Below are 27,517 nucleotides of genomic sequence, written 5' to 3'. Positions count from 1 at the left end.
TCCTTTGTCCAATAGGAGAATGAACTATTATGGGCTATAGTAGACTAAAGGGATATTCCGTGTATATGTACAAGGAATATACAAGGGATATCAAACGACATACAAATACTATTCAATATATATCCATAAATAAATATATATATTCGGTTTAATCTGATCCTTCGTAACACAAGCCATTGCAGCTTTCTCAATCAAATAACAAACAAAATGAATACATGAACAGACAAAGTTTTCTTTTGTTTTTTTACTGGTTTCATAATATGAATCTGAAATATTTTCATGATTTGAGTTATATACAATGAACCATCAAACAAAAAACAAAGTGGCAAAGGTCAATCAGCAAAGTATGAACTATACGATGAGGAGTGTACCATGTATCAATATAATGTACAAGGTTATAGAGGGTCATTCCAAGTGTAAGCAAAGACTGATGTTTTCCCAAATGTGGCCCGCCTCCCCAAGAAGCCACAAAGCCATCGCTCCATTCCGAAATATAGAGAACCCCGTTCTTCACTGAGCCTCTCCTCACTGAGCCTCTCCTCCACCATGTTCCAAATGGTCGTCATATGTTACAGTAAAAGTGAAACACTCTTCATAGCTTTTTCCTTTAAAAATAGTCAAATATACTGCGACAGTCCATGAATGTGTGAAATCGTTGCAGATAAATAAAACTCTATCATTTCAGGGAGAGAGAGTTCATTCCCCTCGCTGCTCCCGTTGTCGCTTCTTTTGCTGTAAGAAAGAACACAAAAATCAGTTTTGATCATTGCAGATGTGTATACAGTAGTATGTACGGTAGTATGGACAGTATGTACAATAGTATGGACAGTAGATAGATAAAGCAGCATAAAGGAGAAAGGATCGCTGATAAGGTCCCTGTCTCATTTACTACAAACCGAATGCTAAATTTATCTTGGATTACCACTTGTGTTAATCAATTTGATTACCAGATTAATCACCAACCACTCTATAACACAATCATCATTTTGTTTCTCCTATACATCCATTTATTTATGGCGGCCCACCACAAATAAATGTTCCAGATTGATGCATTAACAAATTCACAATGATTGTTGTCTTGCGCACACACAGTCCTTTCCACTAGTCCACTGGTTTATTTTAGGGATGGGTCATAAAAAGCAAATAACCAAATAATTGTCTGTGGGGATCAAAGCCGACTTCTGTAATGTGCCTTATTCATATATATATATATATATATATATATATATATATATATATATATATATATATATATATATATATATATATATATATATTAGGGCTGTCAGTTTATTGCGTTAATTAGATGAATTAATTACACAGCAAATTATCGCGTTATGAAAATTAACTCAAAATTAATTACACTTTTTTTTTTTTGCATTTTTCTTTTAATCTCATTCATTCCATAAGAACGTAGAATACACATTTACAGACTTTTATTTTATATGGTCCATTTGCATGTTCTTAGTATCTGATTCTAGGGACATCTATGGATCTCAGGGAATGTATTCAGAAATACTGTGTCTGTTACTAGGCTTGAGTAAATTGTAATGAACCAAATGAGAATATCAATACATTTCTTTGACTCTCATGGATATGTGAAGGACAGGAGATATTTCTGCCACGGAAGGAGTGGAAACAATTAGGTAGCTGATTAGTACTGAGAGAACACACCTGTGCATCATTAGTTCACCCACATCTCACACGCACACACCCCAGACACACACACTACAAATACACTAGGATAGAGATAGTTGAGTTGAGTGGAGGCGAGGTTGGAGTTGTTGCATTGAGAGAGAGATTGTTATATTCAGAGTTTTGTGAGGTGAGAGGTAGTGAGAGGAGAGGTGAAGGCGAGAAGGTGTTCATTGTATACTGGACCCTAGACTGGCTGAGAAACCCCCTTGTGTACTGACCCTGGACCGGACAATGACTGAGTATTGAACAATCCCTTTTTTTTGTACGAGAGCCTGTTTTGTGTTTTGACCATCGGACTGTATTACGACCATTCTCTTTGCCCATTGAACTGAATTTTGCCCATAATCAATAAATATTCTTATTGATTGATATTGCACTTGTGTGGACATTTGAATTTGTTTGTTTTTTAACCGTGGCGAGTCTGAACACCACCAGGCTTGTCACAATATATTATATAATATATTACAGAAGTCAACTTTGATATATATACAATTGTTGAGAAAGTCATTGAAATGTATACAGAGCCATGTGGCATAAATACATAAATGCAATCCATGTAACAGCTAATGTTACATTTTCAATTTCAGCCACTAGGAGGGAGTGTTGTGTCATTAACTTGGGCTTGGAGCACTACACCTGCCACGTGTACCACTTCCGCAACGGATTTGATTTCCGGGGTTGGCCTGATTGGCCACTAAGCCCACGTGACCCTACGCTAGCACGCCCCCCTTACGCCGCTTACGCCTGAGAGTCACACACCAGCTAGCGGCAGCCAGAGAGCCTTGCTACTACTAGCCGAGTGATGAATGAAGCTCTATCTGTTTCACCTAACAGCACTATTGCTCCGTGATCATAGCCATCCATCTCTAAAGCTAACCACTATTTGTAAAAGCCACAACCACGTTACCATATGTAATAATGTAAATCATTGTGTCGTTGTACATATTGTGTACACCGTTAGAAGCTAACACAGCTTAGCCTGGTAGCTATTGTTGTGCTAACTTGTGCCAGCTTGTTAGCCAGCATGAATGCCCGATGTAGAAGGCATAGACGCAGGTCGCTTGTTGGCCGGCATGAGTGCCCGATTTGGGGTGGTTCTCTCCTCTTTGTGTGCCTTTGTCCTTGCCGGTGTTCTGCCGGGGGAGCTTGTGGACGCGACAATAGTGGTGGTTGTAGGGTGTTGTAGGGTTAACTAGGGTTAGCTCGCAGCTATCGTTAGCTTCTAACGCAACAGTGTATACACAATATGTACAACGACACAATGATCAAACACCTTATAAATACTATTGTCATGTCCATAAGTTCCCTGGCAGAATACTTGTGAGGACAAGGGTATACAAGGAGGAGAGAACCATTTTAAATCGGGTATTCATGCTGGCTAACAAGCTGGGTAGCTATGAGCTAACTAGCGCTACAAGCTCAAACACCCTACAACCACCACTATTGTCGCGTCCACAAGCTCCCCCGGCAAAACACCCGCAAGGACAAAGGCACACAAAGAGGAGAGAACCACCCCAAATCGGGCACTCATGCCGGCCAACAAGCGACCTGCGTCTATTGAGATGGATGGCTATGATCACGGAGCAATAGTGCTGTTAGGTGAAACAGATAGAGCTTCATTCATCACTCGGCTAGTAGTAGCAAGGCTCGCTGGCTGCCGGGCACACAAAGAGGAGAGAACCACCCCAAATCGGGCACTCATGCCGGCCAACAAGCGACCTGCATCTATTGAGATGGATGGCTATGATCACGGAGCAATAGTGCTGTTAGGTGAAACAGATAGAGCTTCATTCATCACTCGGCTAGTAGTAGCAAGGCTCGCTGGCTGCCGCTAGCTGGTGTGTGACTCTCAGGCGTAAGCGGGGTAAGGGGGGCGTGCTAGCGTAGGGTCACATGGGCTTAGTGGCCAATCAGGCCAACCCCGGAAATCAAATCCGTTGCGGAAGTGGTACACGCGTCCCTGCCTGGGCTCTGGCTTGCTTGCACTGCGTTGATATTCTTCCTGCTCAGTAGCTGGCTGTAACGTAGCTTGCCCGTGTCAAACTTTAAGAAAAGTGAATGAAACTCTTGTCTAGTGTGGGACATGTGGACCAGAGTTGTCCATTGTTCAAGCAACAAGTGAGGACCGCGGACCTAGATAATGAAATGAACCTGGCATGATGAGCACATGTTCCATGGAGGTGTGCCAGATGCCACACTGACTATTGGTTTATTGGTCCAGACCAGCCACCATGAAACAGTGAACTTCTGCACATCTGTGTTTATCTTGCCTGTCTTGGCATGCCACCAACACAAATCAAAGTTTACAAATACATCACCTATAAACACAAAACTGCTACAACAACAGTGTTGTTGAAAACTAAGATAAAAAAAATAGGAGGAGAAAAATCGGAAAAAAGGAGGGGGAAAAAGATTAAAAAAAAAAAAAAAACATTGTCGAAACAGATATATTTTTTTTTTTAATCGGTTCATATCCTTTTTATAGCATTTCGAAAAGCTATCGTTCTCTCGAAAATTTCCGGGAAGATAGAAAGATTCCCTCATAAACGGCATTTATTGGAATATTCTCGAATACACTAGACACGTTGTCATTTGTCGGCCTATTTATGAATCGTTTTCAAATAAACGCTAGATTATCGATAGTATATGTGTACGTATGCACGCTATAGACGTGAGCTGAAAAATCGATTCTCTCGTTCCCGCAAGATCACACACACACGGCACATAGGGGACACTCCGTTATCTCAGCGAAAACAGCTCCGATTACCCCAAGACTGGTAACATAGACTCGTTACCTTAGATCAGATGTTCTCCAAAAAGATTATTCCAATTCCTGATCGCCATTCCAAATATCGATCGCGTTGATTGATTGATTATTGGCTGCTGTGAATATATAATCCAGGCTGCTTTCCGTCCCGCGATGACTTCCATGTTGATCAGACGGATTGCCAGCACAAGGAGCCAGCTGGCTCCGCCTCTACATATCTACAGATCCCAGGTCAGTCTAAGCGACTGACCTGCAGTTACACAGGGATAGACGATAGGGGGCGCTTTTTTCCATTCTGAGCTCCTGTAGGGGCTGGTGTACCAACGGGAGACTCGGTTGATGAAATATGAATTCAGATCGCTAATAAAAAAATAAAGCGATATTTGTCGTCGTGGGCACTGAAAGGGTTAAGGGATGAGTGTTCCCTAGTAAATTAATACTGCATGTCAAAATGTGGGCTTAAATACTGTAAACAAATGATTTATCATAGAGGCTATAAGTGTACAACAAGAATGCGATTTTATTTATTTAATTTTATTGCACCATTTGTTGTGGTCAGCATTATTTTTTAGGAGGACACTGTCATTGTATCATAATGTTCAGCACTGGTCTAGAGTCAGACTCTTATTTTCTAGGAGGACACTGTCATTGTATCATCATTTTCTCTCACCTTTTTTCTCTTCGTCTTTCTTCCGTGCTGCATCCTCTCTCTGTTTCCTGATGATGGCCAGGCGAGCCAGGTCTGCTTTGGCCTGATCCGTCTTCCCTGCCAAGTGCATCTTCATGTAGCGTTCCTTTGCTTTCTGCTTCTCAATCTCCTCTCTGAACAGGAAAACAACACAACTGTAAGACTTAAGACAGTGTGTGTGTGTGTGTGTGTGTGTGTGTGTGTGTGTGTGTGTGTGTGTGTATGTGTGTGTCAGGATAGACATTCAGAAAAAATATAACGCACATCCTCCGTTTGTTGGTGCTGAGCCTAACTGTAAAAACAGTAGTACATAAGAACAAAGCGGGGCTCGCAACTCACTTGTAGTTCCAGGTGATTTTAATAAACAAAACAGGCAGTAGATGCAACGTTTCGACCTTACCGGTCTTCCTCAAGCATACATACAACACAAAATGACATATTTTTTATACAGGAAGTGAAAGATCAGCCCCACCTGGTGATCAGGGGCGGTCCAAAAAACTTGCATGGTTGATACATTTACATGATTAAGACATAATTTACAGATTATAGCAGTAGTGTATAAGGTACAAATCCTAGCCACTGAAAACAAAAACAAAAATGAAAAAACAAAAAACAAAGTATATTGACTGTCTCCCTCTATAGGTTAAATCTATAAATAAGGTCTAATGTCAAAATCTTCATTGAGTCCTGTTGGTGCCATAGTTTTAAGATAATGGATCCACCATACTTCTCTCCTCAGTAGGAGATTATCTATATCTCCCCCTCGTCTTGGAAGATGCACTCTCTCTATTCCAAGGTATCTTAGTGATGAGACATTGTGGTGTGCCTTTTTAAAATGTAAAGCCACTGGGCTTTTTTCATCCTCATTCCGTATCGTACTCCTGTGTTCGGCAATACGTGTTTTTAAAGCACGTGTTGTCTTACCGACATATGCCTTACCACATGGGCACTTAAGTATATAGATTACATTGGTAGTTGTACATGTTATTTTGCCTCTTATTTTTATCTCTTTCCAAGTTGTTGGGTGATAGAAAACAGTGCATTTTTCTGTAAAGTGACATTGAGCACACAAACCAGGATAATAATAATAATAATAATAACTTTATTTGTATAGCACTTTTCATACAGAGGTTGCAGTTCAAAATGCTTCACAACAGTAAAAAATACAGGTATAAGCGAACATAAAAAAGATAGACAGGTAGCAATGTATGGTAAATCATTCAGTATAAAAATAGTTTATAATGATTCTAAAAATTATAAAATAGAACGGACATACAACAGGGTATTTAACACTTTAATCACCGGAAACGCCGAAACTCGTCATTGCCCGCCATGCTCATTCTGCCGAAGACGCTGTAACACGTCTTTGATATCAATATTTAAAAAATCTGTGATCGAAATCATATTTCTCCTCCGGGGACCTGAGATATACTGCTGAGCTCCACTCAACTCTCTAACGGTTCAAGAGCACCATCTGGTGGCCGATCGGCAGATCGCCCAACAGGAAGTCATGTGGATGAAGTGGTGCTCATCTATATTTCGTCCGGGCACTCGCTATCATTAACAGGACTCCATCTTGACACAATGAACACCGATCGGTGCAAATAACTCGACAAACAACATGATTTGGACGTATATACTATTATACAACCTGGAGATGGATCGGGTATTTCGACATCCCATAATAGAAAAAATTCTATTCCACGCTCATCCCCCAACGGCGCGAGGAAGATACGGTGAGTTTCAGCGTTATTTTCTAATGTCTGCTATACTAACTGCTCTGATGATCATATGACCCACACTAGATGAATGATATAACGTTGCCCACGGAATTATAAACGACCCCCCGGTCAACATCAGATCATACGTAGTAACTTCTAGAAGTACCTCCAGTTGAAATTTTTTATCTGCCACCGATCGCTACCATTTGATCATCAATATAATGCATTTGGGGCTATAAATCAAGTTCTGGAGAAAGCTGCAGAAAACGATAAAAACATACTTATACTTTAGACCGTATTTTAGTATGAATATGTGAATGAAAAAGTATAACGTTGCTACACCCTGAACAATAGATATAGGACATTGAATGGGCCATAATAATGTCAATTTAGCAATAAAATTTAAAAAGTTATAGTGCAAAGAAGGGGAACTTCTCCATAGACAAATAGAGCTGGCTAGGGATGGTAAATTATGAATTTAACCATGGCGATCAAAGTGTTAACATACAACAGAGCAGTGCATCAGTAAGAAGTAAAAAGTGTGATAAAATAGATAAAATAAGATAAAATTAGCATAGAACCGACACATGAATTTGATAGGCAGTGTATAAAAGTAGGCAGGGTAAGAATAGTGCAGGTAAGTCATTGAAATGCCTGAGCAAAGAGATAGGTTTTAAGCTGTCTTTTGAAGATGTCTAGCGAGTTGGCTTCCCTGATGTTTTGGGGTAGTTTGTGCCACAGTTTTGGGGCATAGTTGATAAAGGCTGCATTACCGATCCTCTTTTGACTGTTTCTGGGAGCCTCTAGTAGTCCAGCAGCTGATGATCGCAGTGTTCTTGCTGGCGTGTAATTTATTAGAGTGTTGGTGATGTAGCTAGGTCCCTGTCCATTTAGAGCTTTGTATGTAAGGAGAAGGACCTTAAAGTCAATTCTAAATGTTACAGGAAGCCAGTGTAAAGCAGCTAAGACTGGACTAATGTGCTCTCTCCTTTTGGTTCTAGTTAGCAGTCGGGCTGCAGAGTTTTGGATTAGCTCAAGCCTCTCTGTGGTTTTCTTAGGGAGACCTGTGAAAAGTGCATTACAGTAGTCTAACCGGCTAGATATGAATGCATGAATTAGCTTCTCAGCATCGTTCTGATTAATAAATGGTCGTACTTTTGCTATATTTCTGAGATGGATAGAACACTAACAAGGGGAGAGTTAATAAGATGATAAGTAGGGATGTCCGATATTATCGGCCGATATTGGCATTAAAATGTAATATCGAAAATTATCAGTATCAGTTTAAAAAAAAAACAAAAAAAAAAAAGGTTATTATTTTCTTTTTAACATTTATTTAACCTTTATTTACCCAGGCAAGCAAGTAAGAACAAATTCTTATTTTATTTATTGTCAAAAGTATCCATAATGTTGTGTTAATTCCACGACAAGAGATATGTAATGTTAATTACCAGAAATTATTCTGTTTTTTGGGGGGGGAAACCCAGCATATATCGGTATCGGTTGATATCGGTATCGGAAATTAAGAGTTGGACAATATCGGTATATCGATATCGGTAAAAAAGCCAATATCGAACATCCCTAATAATAAGTGTACAGTAGGATTACAGGTGCAACAAATGCCACGTGATAGATGTGAATCATTCCCACACGGGTCGGAGACATTAAGAGAAACAGTTCTTCAACATGTCCATGACTGTCTCTAGGCTGTGCTTAGTTGTATTTCTAAATTATGTAATACATGTGGGGACTAAATATTGACCAGAACCTTGTACATAGGTAAGCCAATTTTAGCACTGACATTAACCTTTATAGCACCCAGCTGGGGCAATGGAACCCAGTTAGTGTTTGTTGGGTGCATTTGAATTTAAATTGATAACGTTTATAAATACATCATCACATCCCGGATCAATTACTGTAACGCTCTCCTCACCGGCCTTCCCACCAAACTCATCAACAGACTCCAAATCATCCAAAACTCTGCTGCTAAGATTATCACCCGCACAAACTCATCCCACCACATCACCCCGTCCTCATTCAACTACACTGGCTCCCTGTGCACTACCGGATTGATTTAAAAAACCTCTTACTCACCTTCAAAGCCCTCCACAATCTAGCCCCCACCTACATCACTGACCTCCTCCAAGATTACACCCCCTCCCGCACCCTCCGCTCATCCTCTACTAGACTCTTATCCATCCCCAGCTCACGCCTCAGCACCATGGGTGCCAGAGCGTTCAGCTGCTCGGCTCCCAGACTCTGGAACTCCCTGCCCCCACACATCAGACTCACTCTCATCATTCAGATCACAATTGAAAAACCCATCTGGGGGCGCCCTAGTGGCGAACCACATAGCGCGCTCAGCCGCGACACGGCCGACCCGGGTTCGACTCCCAAACCCGTCGTTATTTGCCGAATGTCTTCCCCCCACTCTGTCTCACATTCCTCCTCCGTCTCTCTCTACTGGACTGCCCAGTAGCAATAAAGCGATAAAAAAACCATCTGTTCAAACTCGCATATTCACTATAACCTCCATCACTGCCCAATACCCCCTGCTGTTTGTTTGTCTGTTATTATCTATAACTTCACTGTTTTTTTATACTTCTTGTTGTTTATCTTATTCTTTTCTTAACCCTGTCTTTTAACTGCCTTGCATACTATACTGGGCATACTCACTATAAATGCACCCTGTGTGCCACTGTTTTATATTTCATACGTATACATTGTTTGTCTTGTTTTTAACTCCACTGACACTTGCCAAGATCATTGTTTTAATCTTGACTGTTCTGTTTTCTATGCCCTGTAAGGTGACCTTGGGTGTTTTGAAAGGCGCCTCCAAATAAAATGTATTATTATTATCACATATAAAACACAAAATGGCTACAACAGCACTGTTGTAAAACATATTTAATGGACAGAATAGATTTATCAAGTTACGACTTCACGTGCGTCATTTCCTGGTTGTAATTTGTAACATGTCCAGTGCAGCAACAAACTGGACACATAGTAAATAATGGGGGGGTATGCTTTTGTAGTCTAGACCAGTGGTGTAGTTTAGACCAGTGGTTCTCAACCAGGGGTCCAGGGAACCCAGAAAAATAGGAATATTTTAATTTCATTATGTCATTGACTAGAAGTTAGCCCAATTATCTTTCTGTTCCTTCTCATATATTCTTATGTAGTTGGGTGTCTGAGACGACCTCTTATCAAATGGGTGTCTGAGACGACCTCTTATCAAATGGGTGTCTGAGACGACCTCTTATAAAATGGGTGTCTGAGACGACCTCTTATCAAATGGGTGTCTGAGACGACCTCTTATCAAATGGGTGTCTGAGACGACCTCTTATCAAATGGGTGTCTGAGACGACCTCTTATCAAATGGGTGTCTGAGACGACCTCTTATCAAATGGGTGTCTGAGACGACCTCTTATCAAATGGGTGTCTGAGACGACCTCTTATCAAATGTCCTTGACACCAAAAAAGGTTGAGGAGCACTGGTCTAGTAAAGTCTTTGGTGGAGCTTCACTGTCAGCAGCAACAGCACCCTGCCTGTTTACTCAGTTGAGGTGAATCATCAGCTACTGTAGCAACAACCTGTCACACAAAGTACCATGCCTGTGAACCACCACTAGGGGGCAGATTGGCTAACCGTGAATGAGGTGAGTGCGTGAGTGAGATCCTGGATCTTTATTGGTGCTGTGCATCAATAATATATTTGAAAGAAAAAGAGGAATAAATGCAAGTCTCTCTCAGCTAGAGTCTAGTATTCTGACACTAATGTGTACATTTTAACCATAATTTAAAAAGTGTGTGTGTAAAAGTGTGTGTGTATGAACGTTCAGTGTGCATGTGCATGTATGTGTCTGTCTGTGTGCATGCACATTCAGTGTGTTTGTGAATATGCATGTAAATTAACACATTTACTGCCACGCTTCTATCCATTAATGTATGATCACTGCCACCAGTCTAAGCCTATGGAGATGTTCACCTTCTTTGCAGGGCTATAACTTTTTTAATTGTATTGCTAAATTGACATTACTATGGCCCATTCAACATCGATTATCTATCATTCAGGATGTAGGAACGTTATACTTTTTCTTTTTCATTCATAGATTCTTCAAAAAATACCGTCTAGAATATAAGTATGTTTTTATCGTTTTCTGCAGTAATTCCTAGAATGTGAGCTATAGGCATAAACGCATTTATATAGATTATCAACTGCCGTTTGTTGCCGATACACGCTATATTAAAAATTTCAACCGTATACATTATCCTAAACGTTATGACTCATCATGCGCGGATGAACGGGGGGGGGGGGGGTCATTTATAATTCCGTGATCGTCAGTAAATGCTTTATGTAGTATGGGTTGATTTATTGATCAGATGGTTTGTAAATAAAGAAATGTACAATCGCCTTGAAAATAACGTTACTGTCCTCTTACCGTTCGCCGATGAGACTGGAGGAAAAAGATCCCACTTATTTGACGTTGATCGACTAGATCCATTTCGGGTTTGTATGGCGCAATAAACGCCCAAATCATATCGATTATTGAGTTATGGCAGCGATCCATATACACGGATGTGTGTCTAGAGTCCCACAACAATATGTGACTGCCGGACAGATTTCCCAGATGCACCGAGATCACCAGATCCATTTCCGGTTGTAACTCGCCCGATCATCCACCAGGCGGCGGTATTGAAGCGTTGCACTGTTGTGCAGAGTCCCACTGTCTCAGCAGAGGCTGGGTGGCGGAATTATGAATACCATGGCGAAAAAATGAAATATGATCTCAATAACGTTGTACGCCGTGGCTTGGCAGAATTCGTATGACCAGCAAACCTGTCGTACAACGTGATTGGCGGTCAATGTGTTAAATGTGTAGGTGTGTATGCAAGTGTACATGTACATTCAGTGTGTGTGCGTGTGTGTGTGTGTGTGTGTGTGTGTGTGTGTGTATGTGTGTGTGTGTGTGCGTGTGTAGCCAGTCACACCTCTCTCTCCTTGATAACTGTTTGGGCTCATCCAGTTCGATCTGCGTCACTTTCTTAGTCTTCTGAGCTGCTCTGTTGGGGTTCTCTATCTCTATCAAGCCCTCCACACCTCCCCTCTTCTTCTGTAAATAGACACACACACACACACGCAAGAATATCACTGGTTTCCTGACTGGATGCAGGCAGTTTTAGCCATTCCCAACAAAATACAACAGTCCTCATGTATTTCTGATGCTTGATTCTTCTAATGCATTGATTACACTACTGGCAAGTATTTCATGCCACTTCATGTTGAGAAGTCCAAACTATCCCTTTAACACTTTGATCGCCGGGGTTAAATTCATAATTTACCATCCCTCGCCAGCCCTATTTAACATGGAGAAGTTCCCCTTCTTTGCAGGGCTATAACTTTTTAAATTGTATTGCTAAATTGACATTACTATGGCCCATTCAACGTCCTATATCTATTGTTCAGGGTGTAGCAACGTTATACTTTTTCATTCACATATTCATACTAAAATACGGTCTAAAGTATAAGTATGTTTTTATCGTTTTCTGCAGCTTTCTCCAGAACTTGATTTATAGCCCTAAATGCATTATATTGATGATCAAATACAGTTTGGTAGGAATCTGTGCGAGATAAAAAATGTCAACTGGACGTGCTTCTAGGAGTTACTACGTATGATCTGATGTTGACCGGATGGGGGGGGGGGTCGTTTATAATTCCGTGGGCAACGTTATATCATTCATCTAGTGTGGGTGATATGATCATTAGAGCAGTTAGTATCGAAGACGTTAAAAAATAACGCTGAAACTCACCGTAGCTTCCTCGCGCCGTTGGGAGATGAGCGTGAAACAGAAATGTTTCTATTATGGGATGTCGAAATATCCGATCCATTTCCAGGTTGTATAATAGTATATACGTCCAAATCATGTTGTTTATCGAGTTATTGGTAACGGATTGCTATCCGTTGTGATCAGCTCGAGTCCTGGGACTATTAGCGAGTGATCGGACCTAATTGAAATGAGCACCAGCTTCCACTTCCTGTTTATGCCCTGGGCGATCCGCCGATCGGCCACCAGATGGCGCTCTTGAACCGTTGGAGAGTTGAGAGGGGCTCAACAGTACATCTCATGTCTCCGGGGGAGAAATATGATTTCGATCACAGATTTTTTAAATATTGATAGCGTCTTCGGCAGAATGAGCATGGCAGGGAAAGATGTGTTTCAGCGTTTCCGGCGATTAAAGTGTTAATGTTACACAGCTACTGTAATACAGCATTATAGGCCTACTAAATGTTTTAGCATGGAATAAGATGTTAATGTTACACAAACTAATACAGTATTATAGGCCTACTCAATGTTTTGGAGACAGAGCCCCACCTAGTGTCACAAAAAAGAACTGCAGACAAATGTTATTCATTCTTAAAGATTTGCCTATTATTTGCTCAAATGTATTATGTATGGGTATAGCATCTTACTAAATTGCATATACATTTTATTAGTATTTTAGTTCATGTCATCTCTCTGCCTTGCTGTTTCAGATTGCGCCATTCTCCCGATCGTTAGGTCTAAAATAGCATGAATGGGGCTAGCCCTTGTTCTCAATCAATGCAGGGTGTACTGTACGTGGGAAAATCCAATTGCACATGCTCAGGGTGTTGTCTCATTCACAGTAGACCACATCAATTTGATGGCAAGTGGGGCACGGAGCCCCTAGCCCCAAGTGTACGTCATTTTGTATTTCAAAGTTGATTGGCTGGCGGGATTTCAGTCGGCAACGAAGCCTTTCATTGTTAACGGCAGCTACTGTAAACTACCTAGCTAGTGACGTTACATGAAAATGAATAAGGTGGATTATTTACTCGAGCACAGGTTTGAAACCCTGAATTTGGAGAACATTTAAATCAAATGTCTGGGTCCACACCAAGCCACTGGATATCGTTATAACTCAAACAGCTTGCAAAGGTAACCGTTAACATCCATCCATGATAACAACCTAGAAGAGGCTTTTACTGAGACCGTCAGTCTTCTGAAAATCATCATAACAACTCCTATTATGACGACATCTGAGTCAGAGAGGAACTTTTCCACCTTAAAGAGGATTAAAAACATTTACTCGCAATACCATGGGACAGCCGCGACTTAACGCATTGGCCAGCCTCGAAGGTCAGTGCTGCCCTTCTCTTCAAGTGAGCCCACAGCTTTGGTGAGTGATATTTTATCATCCATTCCTGATGTTATGGTCCTGGTCCGTGCTTTGGCAATGCTGTTGTGTTGAATCGCTTGATGATGGTAGTGTCATGTTTAAAGACAAGGTTGTTGTCATAGAATCCCTAAAAGGTTGTCTATGTGTGCTTTGGTGTGGCCTTCAGTGGCGTTGAGCTCTATAATAGCAGTTCATTTAATCCATCACAAAGTGCAAAATAAATCATCAGAATGATATAAATAAGGTGTTTTTGACACTAAAAAACATCTGCTTTCACCCCCACGCCGCCAGGCCAGAAAAAAGCATTGCCCCACCAACATTTTACATATAAACGCCACTTTATATATATATACCTGTGAGCCCTCGTCGTCACTGTCCTCAGATCCTGACCCTGGTAGTTTATCTTCAGCCGTCTCTGGCTGAGCTGCGCCCTCGCCTTCCTCTTGCTCTTGCTGCCCCCCCCCCCCACACACACACACACACACACACACACACACACGCACACACACATTAATACTTTATTTGGTTCCACAAATTATATTACATAAACAGGGAATCAAAAGTATCGGGGCCAAGCAGCACTGAACACTTAAGGGTACACATAGCACCTCCTTCTCCACGTAAGCTGCCAATAATAGCTGAGTAGGGCTGACCTTCGATTTTTTTTTGGAATTCGAAGCTTCGGGGCCGAGATTCGATTTTAATTCGAATTTTTTAATATATATATATATTTTTTTTTATGTTGTGGGACTTGTACAGCACTTTGTTCAACTTTGTCAGTGCTGTAAAGTTTTAACCTTTTTAAATCTTAGACAAACTAAACACTTTGCTTTCATGAAATATTGTAAGCCGTCATTTGAGGCTTTATAAAAGCAGCACAATGAACACAAATCTGTCAGTGCAGAGTCCAACCTCATCTTAAATAACAAACAGCATTGCTTGTTGTAATTAACAAAGAGAGGCAGAGTTGATTTTGCACAAATTTTTTTATATTAATAATATATATATATATTTTTTTACATAATCGAATTTTTTTTCCATATTCGAATCCCATGCCCATCGAACGAAGCTTCGAAGCTTTGAAGTATTTAAGACAGCCCTATAGCTGAGACAGAGCAATATTTGGCAATTTGTTTGGCTTTTCTTTTAGACATTGCAGCAATTCTCAGGTCATGGTGCATTTGTATACATGGCCAAGTAAGTACCGTACTTTTCGGACTATAAGCCGTACCTTTTTTCGACCCTGCGGCTTATATAACGGTGCGGCTTATATGTGACTCGACGTGACCAAACCCGAAAATGTAAAAATCGAAATATTGCTTTTTTGACTGCATTGACATTTTATTTATCTGTTCCCTTATTTGCTAAACTTAATACAACTTGTAAATGAGTTAATTCTTGTTATTTGTCCGACAGTATTGTGTCCCAATGCTAATTACATATGGTAATTAAACATTAAAACACCTGCGGCTTATAGTCCAGTGCGGCTTATATATGTACACATCATTCAATTTAGCTGCTGCGGCTTATATTCAGGTGCGGCTTATAGTGCGAAAAGTACGGTACACTATAATCTACACCTATACCCAAGGTCAGCCATCACACTGAGCAGTGGTTGGTATTTGATATACTTGTCCCGGAAGGCCTGGTCCATGTACAGATCAAAAGGTACAGCCTAACTTCTATGACCAGCACCTCCCTGTGGCTGGTGTCAACAAAAACAACATTCGGTGTATTTGGTATGTTAGCAAAGACATCGTTGGTAAGGCCAAACCACTCTGGTTGCACTCTAGCATATTTGTACATTGCTGCACTAGATGGTGATATGTTCCGTACCGCATGTTTCAAGTTCAAGTTTCTTTATTAGTTGTCATACAAAAATACAGAATACTTTTATATAAAATGCTTCTTTCTGTTTAGCTTTTTTTGTGCTAGATAAAAATAGATAAGTATATAATAAGTATGAAATAGAAGTCAAGTACGTAGACAAGTGTTCAATATACAATATACAATGCAGAGTAGAAAAGTAACTGAGTTACAATACAATATACAGTACAATGCAGAAATGGGATGAGGTACAATTTAGGTACAATTTACAGTAAGGTGTAATGAGGTATGAGTTGTAGTGCAAATTCTTTACCAATAAATATAAAGTGTGTTAAGTGTCTAAAGTGGGTAAAGTGGGTGCTGCAGTGAGTTGTTTGTTTAAAGTGAGTGTGTGCGTGTGGATGTGTGTGCTGTGAGTGTATTTGATGGTTTGTTGTTACATAGTGTTGTCATTTACAATATTGCATCATCATTGCATCAGACACAATGTCCACAATACGGTCATGACGAGCGATGTACAGGTGTTTGTATGCATTACATCCATTTGTTATGTGTGCAATGGATTCTAGGTGTTGTCCTATGGTTTAAACAGAATGGACTGCGAGATTGAGGATACCAAGTGGACAGATTGTATTTAGTGGGTAATACCTGCAGTCTTGCTTTGATGGTAAATTTAAAAACATCCTCACCAACAGCAGCGTTCTTAAACACTGAGTGTGAGACTGAGTGGTCAGCAAACTCCAAACAAGCTAGCTTTCCCTGTAATCTGAGAACATAACCAGTGCTGCCTGATCTTGATCTCACACTGCTTCATGCTAAGCAGAACCCTCCTTGCAGAGTCTCTGTGCAGTTTGACAGTCTCTTCCTGCGGTGTTGTGATGTTGGCCTTCACAATCACACAGGGGTCTGTGATAAGTTCATCTGCAATTCCATGCAAATGTCAACCTCACCATGAAAAAATGTAAATAACATGATCATAACCAAACCAATTTCAAATGTATCATCAAGGACTATATTTTGAAGTACAAAATAGATTTGATCGTAATATTTATGAGAATGCATGTTTTTTCACACTAAAGGAGGAGACACAATGATGTAAAAATAAATTCTTCGATTAACCTAATTGTATGACTTTCTGAATGGCCAGAATGGCAAAAAAAATCAACAGATATTTTTCTAACCTCAGCTTTGGTCATGAAGGGCTGTTGTATCAATATGTGAATCAATTATGTACTTTGTGTCTTTCCATTGGCAGGTGAAGCATGCTGTTATAATGCCCCTTTATGGGACAGCGAATGTAACATCCATAACGTTTTCCAGGAAAAGTTGTCATAAAACATGCTTCTGGAATGCAATGTCAACCAAACTTCCTAAGCAAAGCTTAACTTTTATAAAGATGACATATTAGCAACAATTAGTCATTCTGGTCTTATTTTTTGTATTCTTTACAAGTGTTATGGATGTTACCGTTATGGATGTTACATTGCAAGTGACGGATGTTACATTGCGAATGTGTGTTGTTAAGTCCGATTATGATCCCTTTGTTTGAAGTATAATTTACACATTTTAGTTACAATTATTGAGATAAAGATGAGCCTGCAATAAGAAATGTTTTGACCTTTTGGATTTTGAGATAGGTGACAAAATACACAGCGTTATGGATGTTACGGAAATTCACACGCTTTTCGGACTCACTGAACACATGATGAAAACTCTGTGAATATCTTTTTCAAAGAATAACATATTTACTATCACTTTGTAGGGAAGGGTTTGAGGTACCCAAAAAGCACATTCGGGAAAACCTGGCATTTCCTCTCAAGGAATGAATCACAAAAAAGTGCTGTTATGGATGTTACATTTTTGCGTTATGGATGTTACACGTCTGAAATGGACAAAAAACACTATCAAAAATGTGTGTTGTTAAGTCCAATTATGACCCCTTTGTTTGATTTAAATCAGAAGTATTTTATGACTCCTTGTTTGATTAAAATCCAACATATTCCCAGACACAACTTTTTCACACATTGTTGGTCTAGGCAGAGCAGTGTCCACGTTAGCCTACTGGCTACTGCTAATCGGCTGCTGTCGGCCATCTCCCCCTCGCTTCTGCTCAGCCTACATGTGTATTTGTTATTGTTTTGCCGAGTATCGAGACAAGAAACCCACCCCAAAAAACACAGAAACCCCAAATGAAACCAAAAAGTAAATGAGTATTATTCCAGTATTATTCCAGGGATGACATTTCAAGACAGGCCCCAGGAATGAAGGATGCAGTGACCATAAGAGGAGTCAAGCAGAGGGTTCAGAAACGCCACATGTCCATGTCCCTTATGGAGGCTTACCGCTGCACTTCCAACCAAAGAGGACAAGTCCTGGGTCAGTTTTGATCAGATTCGTGAACACCTCAATCCTCACATGGATAAGAGAGGGAGATACCATTTCTCTGAACCAGTCCAGGCAGAGTGAATTGGACTTGATTTTTTTATAACTTTCTTTTTCATGGTGAGGTTGACATTTTCATGGAATTGCTCCAAAACTCATTTGATTATGTTAATCAAATAAAGAGCTATTTTCCAAAAACTTTTTGTAATTTATTTTCAGAAGTGACTGATATTTTGAAACTATATTTAACACTTTGGTTGCCTAAGGTTAAATTAATGATATACCATAGATTGCCAGCGCTATTTGTCTATGGAGAAAGTCCCCTTCTTTGCAGGGCTATAACTTTTTAAATTCTATTGCTACATTGCCATTATTAGGGCCCATTCAAAGTCCTATATGTATTGTTCATTGTGTAGCAACGTTAAACTTTTTCATTCACATATTCATAGTAAAGTATGGTATAATGTATAAGTATGTTTTCATCTCTTTCTGCAGCTTTCTCCAGAACGTGATATATAGCCCCAAATGCATTATATTGATGATGAAATACAGTTTGATGGCAATCAGCGCGATATAAAAAATTCCAACTAGACGTACTTCTAGAAGTTACTACACGTCATCTGATGTTGACCGGATGGGCGAGGGGGCGTTTATAATTCCGTGGGCAGCGTTATACCAATCATCTAATGTGGGTCAAATGTTGATAATATCAGTTATTATCGAAGACGGTAACGTTACACGCTGAAACTCACCCCAGTCTCCGCGCGCCGTTGGGCGATCATCGTCGAGTAGAAATTGTATCATTATGGGATATATTATTACCCGGTCCATCTCCAGCTTGTATAATGGTATATACGTCCAAATCATGTTGTTTATCGAGTTATTGGCAATCGATCGCTATGTAGTGTGACGAGCTAGAGTCACGGGACATGTACCGAGTGGCCGGAAGCAATACGGACGTCTAGCAAAACCTCTACTGCGCTTCCTGTTAAGCGGTTGCGCCGATCGGCCACCAGATGGCGCTCCTGAACCGCCAGAGAGCTCAGTGGGTCCTGCTGGTGGATCTCAGGCCAGCGGAGGGACATTATGAATCCGATCGCAGATTTTTGAAATATTGATATAAGGACGCTGTACAGCGTCCCCCGGCAACTTTAGCATGGCCAGCAAAGACGTGAGAAGACGTGTCCCGGCACCCAAAGTGTTAAGACCAAAAAAAAAGAAAAGATTATTTTTTTTTGTGATTTTTGTGATGTCACAGTATGATGTCATAATAGAACATTCTAGAACATTTGTGATGTCACAGTATGATGTCATAATAGAACATTCGAGAACATTTGTGATGTCACAGTATGATGTCATAATCAAACATTCTAGAACATTTCAGATGTCACAGTATGATGTCATAATCGAACATTCTAGAACATTTGTGTTCTATATATATTCAACTACAACATGGTGTTTGACTTCGGTGGACCATTTTGAGGGTCAAACCAGTCTGGATTCTTCTTCTTTTGCCGGAACTGGTTCGACCCTCAAAATGGTCCACCGAGGGCGCCCCAGTGGCGAACCACATAGTGCGCTCGACTCCCGAACCCGTCGTTATTTGCCGAATGTCTTCCCCCCACTCTGTCTCCCATTCCTCCTCTGTCTCTCTCTACTGGACTGCCCAGTAGCAATAAAGCGATAAAACGCCAAAAAAATAAATCTTTATAAAAATGGTCCACCGAAGTGGAACACATGTGGGTAAAGCCCTATTTTTGATAGTGTTTTTTGTCTATTTCAGACGTGTAACATCCATAACGCAAAAATGTAACATCCATAACAGCACTTTTTTGTGATTCATTCCTTGAGAGGAAATGCCAGGTTTTCCTGAATGTGCTTTTTGGGTACCTCAAACCCTTCCCTACAAAGTGATAGTAAACATGTTATTCTTTGAAAAAGATATTCACAGAGTTTTCATCATGTGTTCAGTGAGTCCGAAAAGCTTGTCAATTTCCGTAACATCCATAACGCTGTGTATTTTGTCACCTATCTCAAAATCCAAAAGGTCAAAACATTTCTTACTCCAGGCTCATCTTTATCTCAATAAGTGTAACTAAAATGTGTAAATTATACTTCCAATTCAAATCGATGCCTTGTCAATGTTAAGTTAAGTTTCCAATGTTCTCTCTGAATGTAACATCCATAACGCTGGAATTGCCCTCATCAGAGACAGGGACTTCAGTCTGTGTGTTGGGTCTTGTCCATTTCAGCTGAACTCCAGTCTGGTTGCAGAGGTCATTGACATCTGTCCAGTCAGACCAGACCCCGAAACCCTTTTTCTTCCTGAAGCAGAGGAAGTTATTCTGGTCTGCGGTGGCCAGGGGGATCTTCCTTCTGCGTAGATCCAGCAGGAGAGAGGCCCTGGCCATTTCTCTGATGGTGACATGATCATTGTTAAGCATGTGGAGCAGGTGGGCTAGCCTGGTGGCTATGTAGGTCCACTCGACATTGGGGACTCCGAGCCCTCCCTCTCCACATGGGAAAAAGATCATGCCCTGTGCGGTGTGTGTGTTGAGGCCTACCCACTTTCTGACCAGCTGAACAGTTTTGTTTGTCATTTCTCTCAGTGCCTTGAGAGGGATGTGTACATTGGCAAAAAGGTGTTGAATTTTAGCCAGAGCCACCTCTCTCACAGCCTGGAACTTCATGAGGATGGGGAGGGGGGACAAGTCAATCAGGTGTAGACGATGGAGAAACTCTGTAGTGAGCTCCTCAACCTGCTCCCCCCACTCTCCAGCGATGTTAAACCTGTGGCCAAGGTATGGGTAGGTCTCATTACGGGAATACACCTTGATGGGTTGGCCCATTACAAGAAAGGAGGGGGGCTTGTCGTTCTTGGCCTTATACCAGCGGTTGCCTCCACTGCGGCGCTCATGGAGTACGGCGCACTTGGCTTGCTTCACCTCCAGCCCTGACCACTGGAGGAACTCATCAATGCGTGCCAGCATGTTAATGATGACATCTTCCTGTCGTGATGACACCTGCACGTCGTCCACGTATCATGCAGAGGAGCGCACTGGTAAATCCACTTCATCCACTGGTTGAGTGCTAGGATGAAGTTCACGGCACTCCAGGGACAGACAGTTTTTATTCCCACCTTCAGTGCAATTGGCTCTGTGAGCTGCTGCCCACAGATAACTTGGATAAATGAACCTTGGTATACACTGGATACAATATTCACAAAAGGCTGAGGCAGGTGTATTTCCTCTAATGCTTTTAACATCACCTCATGGGAGAGTGTACCAAATACGTCTCTAAAGTCCAAAAACACTGTCAATGAAATTGTACCAAGGGGGCGTGGCCAGGGGAGTGACAGCGCTTGGTGCAGTTTGACATTTAGCTTTATAGTGTGTGTGTGTGTGTGTGTGTGTGTGTGTGTGTGTGTGTGTGTGTGTGTGTGTGTGTGTGTGTGTGTGTGTGTGTGTGTGTGCGTGTGTGTGTGTGTGTGTGTGTCCAGATATAGGGGAACTGAAGACTCTCCAACAGCATATACTATTTTAGGAGCAGACACAAGGTTATTGGACATTGGAACACATTTTAGAACCAAAATTCAAGGGGGGACATATTATTATTAGAATCAATTTAGAGACAGTTAACCTTTTTTAAACATGGTCATATATATATATTTATTTAAATTGTTAATCCTCCACTGCACTGTTTTTGTCCTGTGTCTGTTGTTATGGTTGTTGTTATTGTTATTGTGAAGGAAAAAAATTACATTACAATTACATACACTGTAATGCCGCAACAATTACCTATGTGTTTACACAAATGGCTAAATAAAGGAATCTGAATCTGAATCTGAAATACTTTTGGTGGCCTGCCTAAGATTTTAAAAGACTGGGGAAAATACAGGCAATATAATCAACTGACCTTTTTCCTCTCCTTTTCTGCTTTCATCTGAGCATCTATCTCTTCAGGGCTGGTATACGTCCGCATACGGCCCTTATGGCCACCTTTTTTACCTGCACATATGTAAAGATCGAGAAACATAATATTATATATTTAAGAAAATAATAATGTGTCAGTGAGTGACACGCTATCAATACACAACCATAGTGACACATTATTAATTTCTTTATAGAACACACGTAACAGGCAAAGCTGTTGCTGAAGCTGCTCTATAATATTAAATATTTTAACAGCAATTTAAGAATAGACAATACAAAAGCATGTAGTCTAGGAAAGCATGAATTTCCCCAAGGGGATCAATAAAGGAATATCTTATCTTATCATACCACCCCCGACCCCCTCCTGTGGGCATGTTAGCAAACAAACGTTAACATTAGCTGACTTACAACTGTAGTAACGTCAAGACACAATATCCCATGTTTACAGATAGTCCTCCTTACCTCCTTTAGGCATTTTGACAGACGAAACCTTTATTATAAAAACCCTATTAGGAAAATATTGATGGAAAATGCATAAATGCTGACTGACAGCCTTGCTGCTGACAGCTGGCTAAAAACACTGGTGATCTCCTCACGGCACAACACTCAAATGTGGTTAACAAATTGCCTTTGGATAAATCCTAGAAATGTGTACATATAAGATTGGATTTTCGGTCAAACATTTAATAATTGATGTCAAATGAGACATATTTGCGCAGAAAATGTGCATTTTCATTACAATGTTAAACCCTGAAGCGAATACGTTATTTTATTTATCTACGTGCAAATTACAAGTTGGCTAACCTGACGCAATACGCCAAGACCGAGAGCAACACACCTATTTCTATTTTATCACAGCATCACATCATTATGATGTCCAGAATATATATATATATTAACTTTTATTATTTCTACAATATACATTAATTTAGGAGCTGATTAGCACATTATTTAAAGGACATACATTTGATATATATTTGAGGCGATGACGTATATATTGTGAGACAATATAAAAAAAAAAGCTAAAAGGACCCCAATGTGACGTCATATAGAAGGGACTGAAACGGGTTCGCAAATCAACATACAAACATAACAGAATCTTTTGTTGTATTTTCTTCGCTACATTTTGTGTTATTTAGAGCAATGCCCAAAGTCAAGAGGAGTAGAAAACCACCCCCAGATGGCTGGGAGCTTATCGAGCCGACTCTTGACGAGTTGGATCAGAAAATGAGAGAAGGTAAAGTAAATCATGAGAACATTCACTCCGCTTCCTCGCCAGTCGCCACTATCGACGGCGACACGATGGCTTCAAGCAGCAAGGTCTATAACTTACATTTCGACAATCTATGCGTTGGGCCTTTGGTTAAATTTATATTCAAGGGATTAATAAATGATCCAAGACATTAACCGTTTAAATGTTAATAAATGCGAATGTAATATCTATACATTTTGATCATCTGAAACTTGGCAATTAACGGAAAAGAAGGGAAGATCGATGAATGCATACACGTTACACTGTCATTTATACCCTATAAGGTAACATGTATTTATCTTCCTTGTTTTCGTGTTTTAATTAGGCTCGCCCAAATGTTTTGTATTTGGTTTATTTGATATATTTGTAAATATGTAGGAGGACCCAGTTGAGTTGTATACTGTAGGCCTAGGCCTGAATATTCATACCTCTCGCTAGGGAATTTAGCTTTAGTGTCAAATAGATTTGTTGTATGCAACTACAGATGTGGTATTGTACTGTATATTTGAATAATAGAAGCCTTGAACATAATGTGTATGTAGTTCTCTTTCTTTCTGTAACCACTTTCGAAAGAAAATGCGTAATTTCCGTGCAGCGATAGAGTAGTTATTGGAAATGTTTCGGGACTATAAAATCACAATGTTGGCGTCCCGAAATGACTTGTTTACAAGGTCTAGTAACAAAACACAAAATTACAAAAAAATCCCATATAACAACCATGATTTCTCCCAACATGGAGGACAAATGACTGCGGTCAAGTGAGCCGTCTTTCACTTTTGCGTGGTCAAACCAGTCGCTCCTGTTTTTCGAGTCCGCAATTAGTTCCAGGTAAAGCCCCGAGCACACTGCTCACGAATGAACACGGACGGACGGACGGACGGGCGGCTGCCTCTTCACTTCCGCTCCCATGTTAACGGACGATAGTAGGCACACTGGCCGCGAGCGGGAGCGCGCCTCCCGAGTGGCTGGCGAGCGGCAAGCTATTTTTTCGCCTCGATCCTATTTGAGGCGGCGCGCCACGCGCATTGTCACAGAAATACAATTGAATATCTGCATTATTACCACAGATATAGATGTTGTTCAACCAGCTGTGTCTGTATCTGCAAATAAACGCCTTGAATGTTTGTCTGTATGTTTGTTTATACCTATAACTATTACAATGTTGCATAATAATAATAATAATAATAATAATAATAAGCTCTTGCTGCTGCTGGGGCTACACGCTGCTCTTTCAGGAGTACAGTCACACTGATCATCATTCTAAAATGACTGACTTCGCATATAGACTAGGCATTTACAGCTGTCCCAATGTAAATATGCCTTCCTCGCTGCGCTTCCGCACGCTCAAGTCGTAGGTCCAGTGTGCCTGACCAGGCGCGCGATCTCACGAGGGAGCCGCACGTGAAATTCGTTCGTGAGCAGTGAGTTCGGGGCGTAATGCTTGCCCCTTTCGTGACTTTCGGTTTGCAAGCCTTGGGCTTTTGTGACCGGAGTCACTTGCTTTTACGCCCCGATTACCCAGTAAGGAAACGACCAAGCGTCATCAAGGGGCTCGCGGTGTGTCAAGAATACATCAGATCTGAATTTCAAAGATACCCAGCGTACAATATGGGTCTAACACGGCTTCACGATGGGGTCTGGAAGCTCGGAGTTGCTAATAAACAGTTTAAAACATTGTTACTCGACGAGTGGTATCTCCGCCGTTGGTGTCACAGCGCATGCGCACCAGGCAGCTAATTCCGCGTTCACGTTACTGGGAAGAAGCGGAAGAACCAGCTTCCGACTGGGAAAAACCATTCACGTCAGCCTCCTAGTGTTAATTCCTACTAGGACATATGGGATTCTTTTATAGACCCGATATCTCCCACTTCGCGTCACGAATTGCGGAAGTATGGATGTGGGCGTTTCATCCATAGATAATATATATAGAGTCAAAGCGTGAAGGCTTCCTAGTTGTAGCAACGAGATGTCCTCTGGTTCTTCCGCTTCTTCCCACGTAACGTGAATGCGGCTTTAGCTGCCTGGTGCGCATGCGCTGTGACACCAACGGCGGAGATGGACGTTCGGTCTGTAAATACCACTCGTCGAGTAACAATGTTTTAAACTGTTTATTAGCAACTCCGAGCTTCCAGACCCCATCGTGAAGCTGTGTTAGACCCATATTGTACGCTGGGTATCTTTGAAATTCAGATCTGATGTATTCTTGACACACCGCGAGCCCCTTGATGACGCTTGGTCGTTTCCTTACTGGGTAATCGGGGCGTAAAAGCAAGTGACTCCGGTCACAAAAGCCCAAGGCTTGCAAACCGAAAGTCACGAAAGGGGCTAAGGTAATGCATTCAAACAACCCTGGCTGGGACCCTGTTGTAATGCACCGAAGTGACTTTTGAATAGTCTCACAAGTAGATCTTACAGAAATACTTAATATGACATTGAATTCGCATCGAATCAATAGGACGTTTCGTCGAATCAATAGGACGTTTCGTATGTGCAGTATTATTGAACATCGAATCAATAGGACGTGCAGTATATTCGACCACTAAAGCTACAGACAATTCCACAGAGGAACACTTCCGGTGAGGATTTCAAAGTAAAGGATGGCATGTGGTTAATTTCTATTATTTCATAAGTAGTTTATGACACTGCCATGTTTGTACCTAAAGGGGAACTATCTTATAAATGGCCTTTATCAGTGTTTAGCATTGTTTCCTAGCTATGTGGACTTATATTAATATGATCTATGTCTCTAATTCTCATATTGGCGCATTCTTCCAATTCTCCTCTCACAATATTCACCCTCACTGAACTGAGTCATCTGAAAATGCAGGGCTGTATGTTAACTTTTTTTGCACATAGCACTGGTGCTACAGAGGTTGATAGTTTTGTAGCACAGGCCAAAATCTTGTAGCACAAGTATAAAACGTGTTATATTTGTAACAGTCACAAATGTGCCTATTGTATTTGTGTTATTTAGTTGCAGTGCCATGTTTGGCTGTCATTTAGTATATCGCCATGTGTTATTATTACTATAATACTCTCATATGCTATTTTCAATTAATATCATAAACAACATAAGGAATATTAGCATAATTTTGAGTGCACTGAAGGAATGCGTCAGCGTTAATGGTTTTAAATGCAAATAATTTATTGAAACATAGAAGTGGGGTCGGTTGGGGGACACACACACACACAATGGGGACCCTGATGTAAACAAGACAAACGTCTTTCTCTGGTCTGCATCCCCTTAACAATTGTGTGTATTGAGCCGTACTGTACTGTACCCATTCTGCAATCTGTTAAATAAAGTTTTCATTCATTCATCACACACACTGTTTCAACTCACCACCCCCGCATCATATTGTAGTCTAGTCTGTCTTCAAACTTCCACTCCTCGAAACTTTTTTATATTTGAATATCAACATTATCTGTCCATCCTCAGTAATCCTCAGTTTACTATAATATACTCCTGTCCTGAGTCCTGACTAGTGACTTCATCGTCTTTCCAAACGCACGCACACACACAGGGAAGGGGAGAGAGTGCCCCCCCATTTCCCTTTCCCCAGTCCACACTGTGTTTGCTGGCTCTGCGCCTCTGCCTCTGATCAGGATTAGCTTGTTACGTTGTAGTGATTGTAATGGTACATAAACGTTAATTTCGGGCGATGTGCGCATAAAGGAATGGCGACGGTGCAAAGCATGTAGATGCATTTGACCCGTTGCGATAAAAAAAAAACACAGACTTATTTCGGGACGTGTAGGCGCACTGCTGTGTTAACGCAGCAGTGCGCACCAACCAACCAACGCGCTGCTCTGCTTGCAGAAGCACGGATAGGGCAGATATGACTCGTCGAGTTGTCACAGAGTTTTTTCAAAATAAGAGTATCATATGCACCTGAACGTTGCTAGCTGTCGGAGCCTAGTTATTATAGTTGGAGCTTCGCTTGGGCAGAAATTAGACCCGCTACAGGATTTTCAAAATAAGAGTATCTATATGAACCGAATCCCTATCGCACCAGTGCTACTGAAGTAAATCCATTCATCGCACAGAC

General features: G+C 40.9%; 2 protein-coding genes across 2 annotated transcripts in view; one reads left to right on the top strand and one right to left on the bottom strand.

The window, feature by feature from the left end:
- Positions 1-246: 246 nt before the first annotated feature.
- Positions 247-22,834, bottom strand: pdap1b (pdgfa associated protein 1b). The gene is made up of 6 exons (XM_084329863.1): positions 22,679-22,834; positions 22,200-22,291; positions 14,429-14,527; positions 11,867-11,988; positions 5,136-5,287; positions 247-732 (listed from the first exon to the last, which is right to left on the bottom strand). The coding sequence occupies exons 1-6, from the start codon at positions 22,689-22,691 to the stop codon at positions 677-679; spliced, it is 534 nt and encodes a 177-aa protein (XP_084185989.1). The 5' UTR covers positions 22,692-22,834; the 3' UTR covers positions 247-676.
- Positions 22,835-23,260: 426 nt separating this feature from the next.
- bud31 (BUD31 homolog) overlaps positions 23,261-27,517 on the top strand; it is a 36,764-nt gene continuing 32,507 nt past the window's right edge. Inside the window, exon 1 of the mRNA XM_084328977.1 lies at positions 23,261-23,453. Within this exon, the coding sequence (XP_084185103.1) occupies positions 23,360-23,453 (94 nt within the window). The 5' untranslated portion in view covers positions 23,261-23,359. The remainder of the gene's footprint in view (positions 23,454-27,517) is intronic.

This window comes from Notolepis coatsorum (genome assembly GCF_963971535.1).
Source record: "Notolepis coatsorum genome assembly, chromosome: 14".
Classification (NCBI taxonomy): Eukaryota; Metazoa; Chordata; class Actinopteri; order Aulopiformes; family Paralepididae; genus Notolepis; species Notolepis coatsorum.
This window is presented reverse-complemented; position numbering and strand designations above follow the sequence as displayed.